Raw genomic sequence first — 17,979 nt, forward strand, 5'->3', positions numbered from 1 at the left:
CGGCTGGCATTAACGGGAAAGTGTTGGAATTAATTCTGTTGCAGCAAATGCGCGAGCTCATCGCTGAACACAAGCCCCACATCGATAAGATGAACAAGACTGGACCTCAGCTACTGGAGCTAAGCCCTCGGGAAGGACTGGCCATTCAACAGAAGTACACTGCAGCAGATGCCCTTTACAGCAAGGTCAAAGAAGCTGTTAAGCTAAGGGCCCTATCGCTGGATGAAGCCATTTCCCAATCCACTCAGGTATGAGCTACCCAACAATGGATTACTGGTCTGCTATCAGTTAGCCCACGACAGCTTTCTATTCTTTAAGGGGTATCCAGGTTGTGCTCAAGTTAAAAGGAACCCAAGGTGAAACCTTCTCACAGAGAGGAGGTTGGGTATATGCGACGAGCTGCCAGGGGAGATGGCAAAGGTAGGTATAATTACAATGTTTTAAAGACATTTGGACAGATACAGGGATAGGAAAGGTTTTAAGGGATATGGGCCAAGCACAGGCAGAGGGGACTCGCTCAGACAGTCACCTTGGATGGCATGGATGAGCTGGGACGAGGGGTTGTTTCTGTGCTGCATGATTCAAAAGAAAGGTATAAAACTGTTGCACTTGTATAATGACCTTGTTTCACCATGCATCTGGCATCCTGCATCGTGATTGAATCCGTTGTTATCTACTCCCATTCCTGAGGACTATACATTGTTTTCTTCCCCTTTAAAATTGAAATTATTTTTATTTTTATTTCCCATCTCAAGTGCTCCCTTTTTTTGAACATGATAACAATAACTGTCCCCAAATTGTGCTGTGCAGGATCATTCAGGTGATGGAGGTGAGACGAGGGGTTGGGGAAGATGGGTTGGCTGCAAGCATGTTCCTCTGTGTGGTGTCAGGGGATTCAATATGTCTGGTCAAACTTAGCCCATCATCAATGCACACATGTCCTGTCTGTAGCTGTACCAGTGTGCAAGAGATCGGCATCTGTGTCAGGTGGGCAAAATAACGGCAGGAGTACCACGTATCAGTCCGAAGAAGGGTCTGGACCCGAAATGTCACCTATTCCTTTTCTCCAGAGATACAGCCTGACCCGCTGAGTTACTCCAGCATTTTGTGTCTACTGTACCATGTATCAGCCTTGGTGTGAGATAGAAGGATTGAAGAGTTATGATTTGTGGAGCTAGAGGAAGAAATGGAGGGGGAGTGGAGAAGTAGATACGAGTCTAAGTGGAGCACAGGGCGGAGAGGGTGTTGGGGATGGGAATGAAGGGTGGAGTGTGGGGGGGGATGAAGGTCAGCATCTTAGGTCAGGACCTTGATCCTTGGATTGGTGTGGTAACAGCAATGCCTGCTGCACCATCACACGTTAAATGTGGTGATGTGGATAAGGAGTCGGAGAGGGGGGGGAAACAAAGTCCATGAGGATCTATACCAAATAGACTCTGATAAATGCACAAAACCAAATTATACATTACTTGTAAAAGAAAAAAGACTTCAAAAACATAATGAGGAAAAAAAGACCATAGTAGTGTGTAGTGTGTAGTGTTCCATTATCGAGGTAGGATTAGGCTCGTAAAGGTTGGTTCAAGATTCTGGTAGTCACAAGAAAATGGCTGTTCCTGAACATGATGGTCTGGAACTTGATGTCACTGTACCTCCTGCTCAATGGCAGCAGCAAGAAGAGGGCTGTGCAAAGACCAGATGAAAGCAAAGTCCATGGGGATCTACACCACTGCCCATTGACCCAGCGTTACGACTGTGTTACAGTTTCACGACAAGATCAGCCCGATGCTCGAGGCTCTGGAGCGCATCGCCGTCCGACTCTGGCAACCACCTTCCATCTCGGCCGAGGTGGAGAAGATCCGAGAGCAGATCAGTGAAAACAAAAATGTAACCATGGAACTGGAGAAGCTGCAGCCAGCGTTCAACACCCTCAAACAACGAGGTGACGATTTAATTGGACGCTCCGAAGGAACCGACAAAGACTTCTGTGCGAAAGGTAATTCTGTGTGGGGAGAAAGCCCTTTGCTTGGCACTTTTTGACTTCTGTCCAAATTCGATTTATCAGAATGGTGGTTGAGAATTAATTGGCAAGGTACGTTTTGCTTTATCTTGTCAATTTGTGGATGTCAGCTGGTAAGGCCAACATTTATTACCCAGCTTTAATTGCCCTTATGAAGGTGGAGGTGAGCTCTCTTCTCGAACAACGGCAGCCCTTCTGGTGAAGGTAATCTTACAGGTTCTAGGTCAAGATTCAGGAGTGTTTAATTGTTATCTGCACCAGGAACGGAACAGTGAAACTCTGACATCTTTGCAGGCACATTAATAATAATAATAATATATTCCTTTATTCGTCCCACACCGGGGAAATTTACAGTGTCACAGCAGCAAAGTGGATAACAAGAGATCATTCATTAATGCAACGACACACCAAATAAATAAACACTAATACAATAAATTATCAATTATATACGAGGTAACCAGACTGTCATAGTGCAAGCCGGAGTATGTAGTGAACCCTGAAACAAAGTCCACAGTAGTTCCTGCATCAAGCCATGACATTCCTGCTTGATGCCACACCTGGACCTACAACATAACTGTACAACTCCGCCCCCTTCTGTTGTGGGGTAGACTGAGACTGACTCCCACCCCCCCCCCCCCCTCCCCACCCGCCTTCCCCTACCCAATCTTTGCACATCCCCAATACTTTTCACTCGTCACTTTAATTTCATGTTTCATGTATTTTGTGTTTCTATGACTGTTGGCAGATCAATTTCCCTCCTGCCTGGGATAAATAGTTATACCGTATTGTCATCTGGTCAAAAGCTGCCTTGTTATCGAGGGCAGTCACTCTCTCCTCACTTCTGGGGTTCGGCTCCTTGGTTCATTCTTATTTGGACTGAGGCTGTGATGGGACTGGAGCCAAGTAGTTTTGGTGAAATCTAGTCTGGGCATCTTTGAGTAGTTTAGAACATAGAACGGTACAGCTTCACCCACAATGTTTGTGCCTAACTTGATGCCAAGTTGAGCTGATCTCATCTGCCTGGACATGATCCATATCCCTCTATTCCCTGCACATCCATGTGCTTATCTAAAAGCCTCTTAAACACCACTATCGTATCTGCCGCCACCACCACCCCTGGCAACACATTCCAGGCCCCCCACTACTATCAGTGTAAAAAAAACGCCCTGCAACTCCATTAAAGTTTCCTCCCTCCTTAAAGCTACACCCTCTGGTGTCAGATATTTCCACCCCGGCGATGAAGGTTCTGACCCTATCTATGCCTCTCATAATTTTACATGCTTTTATCAAGTCTCACCTCAACCTCTGACGTTCCAGAGAAAAGTCTATCCCTGTAGCTGAAACCCTCTAATCCAGGCAGCATTCTGGTAAAAAGTTAGTTGGTGGCTAAGTGACATGACAATACCACAACCTAATGGTCAAGTTTACGGTTGAAAGTTCATCAGATCCAAATTGGTTTTTAACTGTATTCAAATCCCCAATTTTCTGCAGTGAATTTAAACATGTTTTAACATTAAACATTAACATTATTTTAATATTTTAACATGAAACATTAAAAATTTACGCCGTGCATCTGGATTGCTGGTCTAATTACATTAGTGTAACATGGTGGGATTGACTAGTTTCTGACACGGTTGTTGTGTTTTCAAGCTGTTCAAGAGCAGTTGGACAAGATGGGTTTCTACTGGGCAGACATCAGAACCCGAGCAGAGGAGCGGGAGGTCAAGCTGCTCGACGTGATGGATCTGGCAGAGAAATTCTGGTGTGATCATTCCGCCCTGATTGCCACCATTAAGGATACTCAGGACTTGATCCAAGAATTGGAAGAACCTGGAATAGATCCATCCGTGGTCAAAGAACAGCAGGAAGCTCTGGTGGTGAGGAAAACTCTATTGTACATCAAGCATCACTGGGAGGAAATTCTTGCCCTTTATAATAATGCATGCGTGACCATGTCCTGTAAATGTCTATCCAAATAACACACAGAGGAAATCATGTAAATCATGTCTCCATATTTCATTATATATACCAGGGTAGTATTGACAGCACAAAAACAACGTGTGAGTTGTGCCATTACAATCCTTGATTTATACCTCTCCACATGTGAACAATGGTGATGGCTGGATTCCTATTATTTCAGGTGCCAGTTTGGATTGCACAAACTTAAGTCCACAGCCAAGTTGTTTTAGAATCGCACAGTAAGAAAAATCTTAATCAAATATTCAGCCACTGGACGAAAAGCAGTTCTACAGTTGAGAGAGGCTAAGGACACCTTGATGGAGGGTTATGGAAGGACAAACATGCAATGCTGTGATCAGACCAATTTAGATTTAGATTTAGAGATACAGCGCGGAAACAGGCCCTTCGGGCCACCCGGTCCGCGCCGCCCAGTGATCCCCGCACATTAACACTATCCTACACCCTAGGTACAATTTTTACATTTGCCCAACCAATTAACCTACATATCTGTACGTCTTTGGAGTGTGGGAGGAAACCGAAGATCTCAGAGAAAACCCACGCAGGTCACGGGGAGAACGTACAAACTCCATACAGACAGCACTCGTAGTCAGGATCGAACCTGAGTCTCCGGCGCTAGATTTGCTGTAAGGCAGCAACTCTATCGCTGCGCAACCGTGCCGCCCAATTATTTGACTGAATCTATCATTACATGGTGGCACAGCGGTAGAGTTGCTGCCTTACAGCGCCAGAGACCCGGGTTCGATCCTGACTATGGGTGCTGTCTTTACGAGTTTGTACCTTCTTCCCGCGACCTAAATTAAACTAAACTATCAGTCCTGACCTGGGATTTCTAGCAGTTTTTAATTTTAATTCATACGTAATTTGAGTTTAAATAATGGAAAAAATTTATTTCCTAAGTTTAATTTTAGGGTGAGCACCTTTAGTTCAAATATGTTTATGTCCTGTATTTTTGATGCAGATCAATTCAATAGCAAAACCTTAACCTTAAGGATTCCATTTTAAATGCAGACGTTGTTTCCCAAAATCTGGGTACACCTAAACATCTGCAATTGTGGCAAAGCTATTCTAGTTTGGATTAAGTTTAATCAGTTGTTTGTGTGAAGCTTTTTTGTAATGCCTGCCTTTTTTATTTGTGGCTGATAGGAAGGGGAGGAGAGGGGTTACTGATTAGTAATGTCAAAAATAACCTCGTTAAAGAGAGTGCTGGGAATTGAGTCAGCGGCAGACACTGATGCTCATTTATCTTTATCTAGCCATTAGGTCTCCCCAGAGGCAAGTAAAGCAGCCATCCCCTGCTGCGTGCTTCTGTATCATATACATTGCCTCATTCGTATCACAGAGATGACACAAAGAAGTGTGAATTATAGGGAATGGTTCAACCATCTTGTCAGAAATGGATTTGTGTGGTTTGCATTTAAAATGGGGAGTGCTTTTCTCTGGTTAACGAGAGCCGAGTGGATAGGATTACCAATGGCTTAGAGGGTTGCTCTTTCTGGGGTAATGGTGCTGACCTTGTGTAGTAGTGTCGGAATTTTCCCTTAGATTGGGGGAGGGCAGTGAAAACTGGAGATGCTGTGGCTTAAGATGTTCCTGTGACTTGCATCCAACTGACGTGCTCCATTACACCACAGACCAACTATTTCTTTGCTGACAAAGATGGGACCCCCCCGCTCTTTTTACCACAGCTGCCTCCCTTACAGATGTTGAACAGACCCACTGCCAATTGTATGTGACCGCAGCACAGATTTCTCATCTGTCTTCCTGCCATTGAAGGAAGCAGACTGTGCTCATTCCCAGCGTTACCCAGGAGACAGTCCCTGCTTGACTCTGTCCAATCTCCATTACAACCCTTAGTTTTCAGTTGCTTACCAGTTTTTCAGCATTGTGCAGCAGAAGTATTGCCTAAAAGCATGCGACCTGGGTCCTTGATTGAGACTGCTCCCGTGATTTTGATCCCAACCACGGCCTGCTGTTTGTGTTGAGTTTGCATGGTCTCCCTGCATCATGGCCCCGGTTTCCACACACATCACAAAAACTGCCAAAGAATAGACATAAAAAGCTGGAGTAACTCAGCGGGTCAGACAGCATCTCTGGAGAATAGGAATAGGGGACGTTTCGGGTCGAGATCCTTCTTAGATGCTGTCTGACCTGCTGAGTTATTCCAGCTTTTTGTGTTATCTTTGGTTTAATCCAGCATCTGCAGTTCCTACCTACACATTCTCGAAGACTACCAATCTGAAGGAGGGTCTTGACCTGAAACGTCACCTATTCCTTTTCTCCAGTGATGCTGCCTGACCCGCTGAGTTACTCCAGCATTTGTGTCTATCTTCCATTTAGTGGTTTGATTGTCTGTGGTGAATTGCCGCTGGTGAGGGTTGGTGGCAGGAGAATCAGAGTGGAATTGATGGCAAAGTGAGAGAGGAGGTTGCAGGGAGCTAAGGGCAGGGTTGTGTCTCATGGGACTTAAGGGGATTGGTCTGAGAGCTGACATAGACTCAATGAGCAGAGTGACCTCCTCCTTCATGGTGAGAAATATGAGATAGGCCAAGCTGCAACATTAGATAAATGCTGAAAAGCAATTACCATGTAAAGACATCTCATGCCAGCATATTAAACTGAGTAAATAAATCTTCAATCAGTTTGCACCTCTCATCAGGTTTAATTCCTAAAAAGAATCAACTGCAGATGTAAAACAAATATAAATTCTCACAGTTTGGTCCATGCTGAGCCTACAGATCTCACTGACGTGTTGGTGCTGATGTGTTCAGTGGCCTCAAAAATCCTGGCTCTGCGACTGTCCTGGTTTTCCACAGATGTTTCACTGCCAAGTGACCCCGAGCTATGCAAGCCATTCCTGTGGGTGTGGGGGAGAGGTTCGGCGGTTGGATGGTGTAGGAGTAGTAAAGAGATTCAAACTCAGTAGTGATCTTCTCTGCGGTCAATTACTCCATCAGCTCATGTTGTCCAAGCTGAGAAGTGGCTTATGGCGACTTGGCACGGTTCCAGAAGGTGACTGGTGTCTCTGGAATCTTGATTTAGCCTGCAGTGAGGTTTGGGGGAAATAATTCAGCTGTGACATAAATGGAATTGGGTATTTTGGGAAAGGTAATTATTGTTCGAGGGACCATTGCTAACCACATAAGATATATCTAATTTTATAAGATTTTTTTTTGTCTGCAATCATTTTAATAGATGTGGTTGATTTCTTTTTGCTTTCTAGGCAATCAAAGAAGAAATAGATGGACTTCAGGAAGAGCTGGAGATTGTACAGAACCTTGGTGCTGAGCTGACCTCAGCCTGTGGAGAACCTGATAAGCCAGTGGTGAAGAAAAATATAGATGAGGTGTGTCCCCTGTGTCTTAGATAATGTAGACTGAAGCTCGAAAAAATTTGTCCTTTATTCAAAAATATATTTATAAAACACTTAGTCCAATGAAGGGCGTTAAACCATGCACAGCTCACAGTACCAAGTAGTGATGACGGCTGATTCTCACTCTCCTTATTGATTGTTGAATTAGATTTTGAGTGTGTGCTCATGCACAGAAACATTTCAGAAACTCTAGCTGATGCAGACCTAGATTATCCAACCTTTCTTCGTGAGGCAACCTGACCATTCCAGGTGTTAGTCTTGTAAGCCTTCTCTGAAACGTTTCCAGCACATTAATTTCATTCTTAAATAAGTTTACACTTAGGTGTCAGGTTAAAGGAAAAATTCTCTGAAGTGCAACTTAATACCATGACCTTTCTAATAAATGCCCCCCGATTTAAGGGGGAGCAGTGGAAGCAGATAAACGTCAACGTATAAGAGGCATTTCGCCAGGCTCCTGAACAGGCAGGAAATGGAAGGAAATAGATCACATGCTGGCACAGGGGATGTTTAACTTGGCTTTGTGGTTAGCATAGACATTGTGGGCCGAAGGGCCTGTTCATGTGGTGCACTGTTGTATGAGGCGACAAATTTACAATCGTCGAATGGTGCGGGAGCTAGTGCTACAGCCCCACAGCTCCAGTGACCTGGGTTCAATCTTGACCTTGTGTTGTGCATGTGGGGTTTGCCTGTTCGCCCTTGACTACATAAATAACCATGGGTACCCTGGCATCTTCCCACATTCCAAAGTCATGCTGGTGGGTCAGCTGGCCACAGTAAATTCCCCTTCAGTGGAAGTGAGTGGCAGAAGTGTCAAAAAAGAGTTGCAGGGTTACAGGGAAATAATGAGAGGGGGAATGGGAGTGATGGGGTTGCTCATCTGGACAGCCGACATGGTCCTGATGAGTTGAGCGGCGTCCAATGTTATGTTAAAGAACTCGGCACATTGTTGGTGTACAAAATCCCGGCATGATTCATTTGACCGCTTGTTCAGTGAATAACTGCGCCATTGTGCAAAATGGTTCAATAAATTCTGAGGGGTGGTCTTTGACCAATGTCAGGACAGTAAAATTGATCTTGGTTGCTCAAGCCAGGGTTCCCTCTTTTGATTGTCATCCGTTGGCCACTGCTGCTCCAACATCACCTTTGTCATTGTTTGAACAGTGTTCAGCCTGTGGATTAATTAAGATAAGGGGTGATGCGGGAATGGTGTAGAAAACGGGGACAGATGACTCCATCAATTTTATGAGCAGCGTAACTAATGTTTAATGTATCATTTGTATTCTAAATGTGGAAGAATAATTGTTGGCAAATTTATGAACAGATTTACTTTGGTTTTTAAAGGAAGACTCGTTTTCTTGGTTTGTACCATCTAAATGTTTCTTGTTTTCTGCCTGTAGCTGAATGGTACCTGGGATAATCTGAATAAGGCGTGGAAAGATCATATTGATTGGTTGGATGAAGCCATGCAGGAAGCAGTTCAGTTCCAGGATGCACTGCAGGTATTGTTTCCTGGTTTTTCATTATTTTATACACTCTGAATAATGGTGCCAAAAATGGCAGCATCGGCATGTATACCAAATGCAAAGGAATTTCACTGTGCAATTGCACATGTGACAAATAAAACACCATTGAATCATTGGTATCTAATATCTTTTTACTTCACAAATGATTTCCATTTGCTTATAAAACAAACCACACATTAAAGGTAATCCAGTGGGATTGAGATCATCTCCTTCCCGACGCCGATCGGAAAATCACATACTTCCTGTAATTTTGCTTGGTTTAAGCAAATGGGGATGGCAAATTTGAGGCTCCAATGTTCCAAAGGATCTTTGCTCAAAGTGCCTCTGGAACATCTGATGAGGGAGTCAATACTGCAACATCAGAGGTAAAATATCATTGTTTACATATTGCACCTTCCAAGTTGGATTACTTTGCCTTTAATGTGAAAATGATAATAGATTAGGGGGGGATTAAGTGGAATAAAAATCGCTCGGATGCGGAGCACTTGGATGGTTACATCTATGGCTGAAAGAAGTTTAGATGATCATAACCCTGATAATCATTGAAGTGTTGATCTGACACTCGGTTGAGGTATATATATATACAATCCTTGTTGTGCAGTTTGTTAATCCCTGGGTGAATAGATTTTTACATGTTTACCATGAGGAGACCGTGGAATGGTCGAGAACTATGACCTCTGAACTCAATAGATGAAATTAGACGAGCAGAGACACAAAACAGACACCATAGTATAATTTGAGCATACATTAAGCTCCTGACTGATATTCTGTACCTTCTTTGGAACAGAAAATCAGGTGTTTAGTTTCTGGGAAACAACAATAATTCAGTTTTATTAGTGTCCCCCTCCCTTTCCTGATTCCGCCACAAACTCTGAACCTTTACGAACCATTTAATTTCAACACTGGTACCTGTAACTTGTGTAGATAATATTGGGCCTTTTTAAATGGCTGGACCACACAATCATGTCAACCAAATACTAATTATGAAATTCTTGGCACAAGAGCTAGATAGAGCTCTTAAGGATGGCGGAGTCAGGGATTATGGGGAGAAGGCAGGAACGGGGAACTGATTGAGAATGATCTGCCATGATCACATTGAATGGTGGTGCTGGCATCTATTGTCTATTGTCTATAAGTTTGGAGTTCTTTTTGAGAGGCTTGGGCTGTATTGGATATGCTGCACGACAAATTATATTAATGGATTAACGAATTGTGTGCTATTTTCATCTTTTAAATTCAGGCCGTGTTTGACTGGATGGACTTTGCAGAAAGTAAATTGAATACAATGCCCCCAGTTGGTACGGATCTGGAGACTGTGAAGCAACAAATTGCTGAGCTCAAGGTATATAACCTGCAGCTAATCCGATCATCAGAATTGAAGATTAATATCATTTTTAGTTTGTGAAAGCACAGACGAAACACTTTGAATCTGAAAGGAGTGTTGTGTGATTGATCCTGATTCTGTCTTTGACGCACTGAATTTCACAGCACTTCAAGACTGAAGCATATCAGCAGCAGATAGAAATGGAGCGGCTGAACCATCAGGGAGAATTGTTGCTGAAGAAAGTAAATGAAGAAAGTGACAAGCGGGTGGTACAGGAGCCTCTGCACGAGCTGAAGCATTTCTGGGGAAATCTGGATGGGAAAATTGTCAACAGACAGGTAATGAACCCCAATGGTTTTGGAATTTGCAAATGCCAATCTAGCCTAAGGCCTTTGGCTAACATCTGATTTATTGCCTTTAATATTGTACATTAATGGTAAACTACAGAGATTTCCAACACTGCAGCTGGTGTGCGAGTATCTGAGCAAAATGGGTGATGAAATTCATTGATGGGAGACTTAAATTCGAAGGAGGAAATAATTGAATATTAGTTTTGATTTTACAGGAGGGTTCTGCCATTTAAGTGCTTATCCCTTTGTATTTGCAGCACAAACTGGAAGATGCGCTGTTAGCTTTGGGACAGTTCCAACATGCTCTAGATGAACTGATGACGTGGCTGACCCACACCGAGGAGCTGCTAAATGAACAGAAAACTGTTGGTGGAGATCCGAAAGCAGTTGAAATTGCAATTGCCAAACATCATGTATGTTATGTCACCTTCAGTTATCAATTTCTTCTCGCTGTAAGGCTGACGTGGACTTTCCCTTCCCGCAGTTTATGTAATCAGCTGATTCAGCCCTTTGAGTCTATGCTGGTTTTCTGAGCTATCCCATCAAACCCCACTTCTTTCACTGTAACCTATTCTCTTTCATATTTTCATCAATTCCCCTTGATTTTCCCGCCACCAACATGCTGCACCAGGGGCAATTTACAGCGGTTAGTTAAACAAACGGCACATCGTTTGGACCTGGGTGAAAACCAATGTAGTCGGAGGAACAACGCACAGCACTATAGAAACAAAATACTGCAGATGCCAGTTTACAAAAAAGCCACAAAGTGCTGGAGTAATTCAGCGGGTCAAGCAGCATGCCTGGAGAACATGAATAGGTGACGTTTTGGGACGGGACCATCCTTCAGAATGATTATTGGGGAAGGGGGGGCAGGAAGAAAGATGGAAGAGAGGAGGGGAAGGACAAAGGTCATAGGTGGGGAACAATAGGTCAGGCTTGGGCCGGGTTGCTGGAGCTGAGATGGGGCAGCTCCACCAGCTGCCCCACTGCCCCTCCTACTGCTGCTCTCTCCCTCGTCCTGCATTGTCCTTCTCATCACTAAACCATAAAATCTGATTCCCGATAGCTTTAATAGATTATAATTTCCAGGATCATGAATTATGAACCTGGATTTTATTGATTAAAATCATGTCCCTTCCTTTTCAAACAAACTGTGCGGCAGGATGATCAGAAGGGTGACCAGACGATAGCTACCCGTGGCACTGATGAGCTTCCATCAGCACACCTATAATGCCTGAACAGCTAGCCAGTCAGCATCTGAAAGTCCGCATGTGAAGCTGGAGAATGGCTTCAATGGGCATTGAAAGCAGTGACAGGATCCCATTCAAAGCAACAATTGGCTGTTTCAAGTTTGGATCAAGTTGACTGACACTCATGTTTTTAAATTCATCAATAATATTTTGCAATTGCGCATTTACTCTAATATATTTTAGCAAGGCAGGAATTATCACCTTGGAACGATACGCTTTTGCAATTCAGATTATAGATGTAATTAAAACGTGAAAGATGGCTCAATTTTACGCAGGGGGAGAGATTGTAACTGAGCAGTGGCAAATGACTAAACCTCCTTGGCCCACCAGAATCAAGATTTCCTTAAAGTATGATATCTGACCACAAAATTTGGAGATGGTTTGTAGAGTTTCAGTAGACATGTTCGGTGTTGTGCTTTCACAGTAATCATGCAGCACTTTGGAAGCACTTCATTCAACAATGAACCATTGTACATTTCCTTGATCGGTGTCGGCTGTGATCTGTTCTTTTCACACCGTTCTTTGTACCCTTCCATATCACGCTTCCCTCTCCCCTGACTCTCAGTCTGTAGAAGGGTCTCGACCCGAAACGTCACCCATTCCTTCTCTCCAGAGATGCTGCCTGTCCTGCTGAGTTACTCAGGGGTACTGATTTTGGATGATCAGCCATGATCATATCTTCCATTCATTGTTTTTTATCTCCCTACATCATCGCCTATATACCTTATCCATAACCAGTCTGAAGAAGGGTCTCAACCCATTCCTTCTCTCCAGAGATACTGTCTGTCCCACTGAGTTACTCCAGCTTTTTTGTCCACCATCTTTCTAAAGCATGTTTTGTATTTCTAGATCCTACAAAATGATGTTCTGGCTCACAAATCCACGGTGGAGACGGTGAACAAAGCTGGAACCGATCTGCTGGGGTCGAGCGACGTGGAGGAAGCCAGCAGTCTGCAGAGCAAACTGGAAAGTCTTGCCCAGCGCTGGAAGAATGTGCTGGAACAAACTGCCCAGCGACAGTTGCAACTGCATCATTCACTCATCCAGGTATGACAATGCGGAGAGTTAGTCATAGAGTCACACAGCGTGGAAACAGTCCCATGTTGCCCACATCGGCCAACATGTCCCATCTACACTAGTCCCACCTGCCTGTGTTTGGCCCATTTCCCACTAAACTGGTCCAATCCATGTACCTGTTCAATTGCTTCTTAAACATTGCGATAGTACCTGCCTCAACTACCTCCTCCAGTAGCTCGTTCCATACACCCACCACCCATTGTGTGAAAAGGTTACCCCTCAGATTCCTATAAAATTCTTTCCCCCTTCACCTTAAACCGATGCCCTCTGGTTCTCGATTTCCCAAACTCTGGGCAAGACTCTTGTAGTCTCATGTTCATGCTCGGGAGACTGAGCAATGCAGCCTGACGCGCTGTCAATACTGCTTTATCCAGAGCCATTTATGCAAAATCTATATACCATAAACATAGGCACAAAACTGGAGTAACTCAATAAGAACAGGTCACACCATCAACCCCCGCTAACCAAAGATAGATACAAAAATCTGGAGTATCTCAGCGGGACAGGCGGCATCTCTGGAGAGAAGGAAGAAGGGTCTCGATCCAAAGTGTCACCCTTTCCTTCGATCCGGAGATGCTGCCTGTCCCGCTGAGGTACTCCAGCCTTTTGTGTTTAAATCAGCATCTGCAGTTCCTTCTTACATATATACCACAAACAAATGCATTTTAAATAGCATTGGGGTATTGTCCAGGGGGAGTTACATTCCTTCCCTTTTCACCCTCTGCAGATGCTGTCTGTCCTGTGGAGTATTTCCAGTATGCTCTATTTTTATTTAAGATTTCACATGGGTCAAAATTAATTTGTATGTTGGTAAACTAAATAGGAGTTAGATTTTCCAGAGTTTAATCAGAGTTAAAGATCCAGAGTTCCAGAGTTTAATCAGAGTTTGGAAAATGGTTGCTGAAATCAACTGAAAAAAAGTAAAGTGATCTGCAAAAGGGGGTTTGTTAAAAAAAAATTAAAAGACACATTGTGCTGGAGTAACAGCATCCCTGGAGTACACGGATAGGTGGTACACGGATAGGTGACTTTTTATGTCAAGGTCCTTCTTCAGATCTTCTTCCATGTTCTCCAGAGATGCTGACTGACCTGCTGGGTTTCTTTTTGTAAATCAGGATCTGGAGTTCCTCATGCCTACAGATTGTAAATTGAATCCATTGAACAATTACAATAACAGTCAGGTTCACCCTATTGAGTGCATGCGGGTCAAAAATTAATCTATCCACCCTGATCCCACCTTCCAGACCTCTGGTTCACAATATTCAAGTCCACCTCCACATGGTATGGAGGTTTCCACCTCCACGTTGAATAGTCATATCTGGGGATATCCTTCTATTTTATTTCTTAAGTTCCCTGCAGTTATATATATTATTTTAAAAGATGTCCTTTGTAGCATGAGGAGGGCCAGCAATGAGACTTCTTCCCATGAGCCTGCTTGGTGCGTTTTTTTTTCATGCTACTCTTAAGTTCTTGAATAAGAGAGGAGGCTGGTTAGGGGATTGATGTTGATGTTGTGACCTGTTCTTTCCCCTGCAGACAGTATTCACTTCCAGGGGATCTGTATGGATCTATATGCGAGTCAACTTTTCTAACCTCCAGTGGGAGATACCTCCCCAGATGGCCTGCATTCAGTCAGCAAATTCCAACGTGACAGCTTTCTGACATTCTCTGGCACTTCTCTGGCGTTGCTTCTGTGCAATTGCTTCAATTAGTATAACTTTGATGAAAGTGTCTTTTGCTGAGCTGTGACCATCTCCGGCTTGATCTGATCAAATGTTCCCATTCAAACTGGACGGGGGAGAGCGTGATGCCAGGAAGTGTGAAGAGGTGGGAAGGAGTTGCTCTTGTTCTGCAGTTCGGGATATGATGATGAAGTTTCTTTCTTTGATGTAGGCTCAGGGTTTCCAGAATGAGATTGACGATATGCAGCGGTGGCTGGCGGAGACGGAACGGCAGCTGTTGGCATCAAAACCTATCGGGGGCCTGCCAGAAACAGCCAGGGAACAGCTCAACACCCATCTGGTACGTACCGTCAAAGGGGGACAGCAGGGAGAACTTCCTGTGTCAACACAATGAGATGTAACTAGGTAGGGATTGCTTGATCATAAAGTCATGTGATAAGAACAGAATTAGGCCATTCGGCCCATCAAGTCTACGCCATTCTATCGTGGCTGATCTATCTCTCCCTCCTAACCCCATTGTCCTGCCTTCACCCCATAACCTCTGACACCTGTTATAATCAAGAATCTATCTATCTCTGCCTTAAATATATCCATAGCTTTGGCATCCAGAGCCTTCTGGGGCAAAGAATTCCACAGATTCACCACCCTCTGACTAAAGAAATTCCTCTTCATCTCCTTCCTAAAAGAATGTCCTTTAATTCTGAGGCTGTGGCCTCTCGTCCTAGACTCTCAATAGACAATAGACAATAGGTGCAGGAGTAGGCCATTCGGCCCTTCGAGCCAGCACCGCCATTCAATGTGATCATGGCTGATCATTCTCAATCAATCAATCAGTACCCTGTTCCTGCTTTCCCCCCATACCCCCTGACTCCGCTATCCTTAAGAGCTCTATCTAGCTCTCTCTTAAAGGTATTCAGAGAATTGGCCTCCACTGCCCTCTGAGGCAGAGAATTCCACAGATTCACAACTCTCCCCTAGTGGAAACATCCTTTAATACAACAAGATTAATCTGATGAAAATGTTACTTCATTTAACAGAAGACATGATAGTAGGAGTAGACTAGTCAGCCCCTCTAGCCCGCACTACCCATTCAGTGACGTTGTGGCTGGTCCAATCTTCATCTAAGCACACATTCTTTGTGCTCTCTCAGTATCCCCAGATTCTCTTTTAATTGCAATGTCTGTCATACTCTGTTTGGAATACATTCGATGATTCCTTCTCCACAGATATCTGTTGTAGGGAATTCCAAAGGGTCACTATCCTCTGAGAGGAAAAGTTCCTTTTCATTTCTCTCTTAAATAGTCGACCTCCTGTTCTGAAGCTTAATGCTAGATACCAAAGATAATAGAGCAGAGCAAGATAGACCACTCCGTCGAAATCACCTATACTGCAAAGGAGCCATTTTAGTAAGCAAAACCCGCCATCCGTTATGCCTCTCGCAGTGTAATCAGCGTTTTGGGGGAACAGTATGTGTGATGATACCATAAAAATGCAGAATATATCTCATCTATCAATTCACAGATTTGTGTTATTTTTCTTTTAAAATGTTCCTGCAAGTATCTTCCTACTAAAATGGCGCCATGACATACTATGTTTTTTTAGGGTCGAGTGGTCTATCTTGCTCTGCTCTATTATCTTTGCTAGATACCCTCACCAGGGGAAATGTTCTCTCAGCATCCAATCCATTAGTCCGCTCAGTTAAACCACCACTCGTCTTATTAAACCCAATGAATTTAGGCCCTGCCTTTTGTCCCAGGAAGTTGTGTCCAATTTGCTCATGCTGATTGTTTCTGTGAACCACAGCTGATGGTCAGCCATCTTACTGAGGTGGGATTGGTGACTCTCATAGATGGAATCCCAAGCCCTGCTGCAATGGATGCAGCGCTCTCTAAACACGACCACCCTTCAATCCCAGCTCCAGCATAGCTTAGTGAAGAAGATGAAACTTTTTTAAAAAACATTTATTTTTCCTATTTTCTTTAACTTCATGAGGACATAAGTAATAGGAGCAGAATTAGGCCATTCGGCCCACCAAGCCTACTCCCCCATTCAATCATGGATGATCTATCTCTCCCTCCTAACCCCAATCTCCTGCCTTCTACCCATATCCTCTGACATGCGTTTGCTTCATCTCAGGCAAACTGGAGGCTTGCAGCCCATGGAATCATTTATTGCTTGTGGGTTTGAGCCTTGGTCCAGACTGGCGGTACAGTATGGAGTGAGTCCTGATCCATCAGCGGCACTGCTGTTGGAATGAGATGTTCCACCAAAGGCAGTAGAAGAGATTCCGTGACCAGAGACACAACCTGGAGCACTACCAGTGAGGCTCTCGCACAACCTCATTTACTTCCACAGATTCATTGTTGTTTTCTGGTTTACCTTTGGCAGCAGGGTAAATTTTCTTTTAGTTTCAGACCTTCACAGCCACACCTGTACTGAGTCAAAACAATTCCATGCACTTTTTTGCCGTTCAGTTAGACTGTGACCGATCTAAGTATGGAAACACTTGCAGATTATCAACAATGTCATTTACTTCCTTCAGGAGCTTTGTGCAGTATTTAGAGCCAAAGAGGAGATCTACAAGAACTTGATAAATAAGGGACTGCAGAGCCGTGACCAAGCTGGTGGCAGTAACGTGGAGGCTGGCATCAACAACCTGAAAGAAAGATGGCAATCCGTCGAAATAAAACTAACAGAACGAAAGGTGCCAAATTATGCATTTTCTAATGTAAAATACTGAGGGAAGGAGGAACCTTTAAATGTCTCTTAACACATTAGAATTATTTTAGATTGAAGTCCAATCTAAGCCTGTAAATCATTTTTAGAAACTAAATTAGACATTAAGTCTGATAATCATAAAGAAGGGCATTAGACATTGAATAATGATGCAATAATTCAGAGCGAACAGGATTTCAAAATAAAAGAGTGGGTATTTTCAAGTCAAGAGTGTTTTGTTGCCATTTGTTCCAAAACGGAACAATGAAATACTTACTTATAGCAGCACAACAGATATGTAAACATAGTACTCTGTAAACACCAAAATAAACAAGAAAAAAAGCTCCGTCTATTAAAAAAAGAACAAACCATTATCACCAATGCGTCCACAATTTCTAGCGCCACCTCCTTAAGTACCTGGGATGCAGACCATCAGGCCCTGGGGATTTATTCACAAAATGCTGGAGTAACTCAGCAGGTCAGGCAGCATCTCAGGAGAGAAGGAATGGGCGACGTTTCAGGTCGAGACCCTTCTTCAGTCTGAAGAAGGGTCTCGACCCGAAACGTCGCACATTCCTTCTCTCCTGAGATGCTGCCTGACCTACTGAGTTACTCCAGCATTTTGTGAATAAATACCTTCGATTTGTACCAGTATCTGCAGTTATTTTCTTACACAGGCCCTGAGGATTTA

General features: G+C 43.7%; 1 protein-coding gene across 12 annotated transcripts in view; it reads left to right on the forward strand.

Annotated features, from left to right (window-relative positions):
- The window catches only part of dst (dystonin), a 471,716-nt gene that overhangs the window by 413,706 nt on the left and 40,031 nt on the right, over positions 1 to 17,979 (forward strand). For all 12 annotated transcript variants that reach the window (XM_078399038.1, XM_078399030.1, XM_078399031.1 and 9 more), the window contains 11 exons: positions 45 to 248; positions 1,762 to 1,993; positions 3,668 to 3,894; positions 7,218 to 7,340; positions 8,765 to 8,866; positions 10,131 to 10,232; positions 10,379 to 10,552; positions 10,822 to 10,977; positions 12,664 to 12,861; positions 14,785 to 14,913; positions 17,116 to 17,277. In XM_078399038.1, coding sequence (XP_078255164.1) covers positions 45 to 248; positions 1,762 to 1,993; positions 3,668 to 3,894; positions 7,218 to 7,340; positions 8,765 to 8,866; positions 10,131 to 10,232; positions 10,379 to 10,552; positions 10,822 to 10,977; positions 12,664 to 12,861; positions 14,785 to 14,913; positions 17,116 to 17,277 — 1,809 coding nt within the window. The remainder of the gene's footprint in view (positions 1 to 44; positions 249 to 1,761; positions 1,994 to 3,667; positions 3,895 to 7,217; positions 7,341 to 8,764; positions 8,867 to 10,130; positions 10,233 to 10,378; positions 10,553 to 10,821; positions 10,978 to 12,663; positions 12,862 to 14,784; positions 14,914 to 17,115; positions 17,278 to 17,979) is intronic.

This window comes from Rhinoraja longicauda, chromosome 5 (genome assembly GCF_053455715.1).
Source record: "Rhinoraja longicauda isolate Sanriku21f chromosome 5, sRhiLon1.1, whole genome shotgun sequence".
NCBI classification, from domain to species: Eukaryota; Metazoa; Chordata; class Chondrichthyes; order Rajiformes; family Arhynchobatidae; genus Rhinoraja; species Rhinoraja longicauda.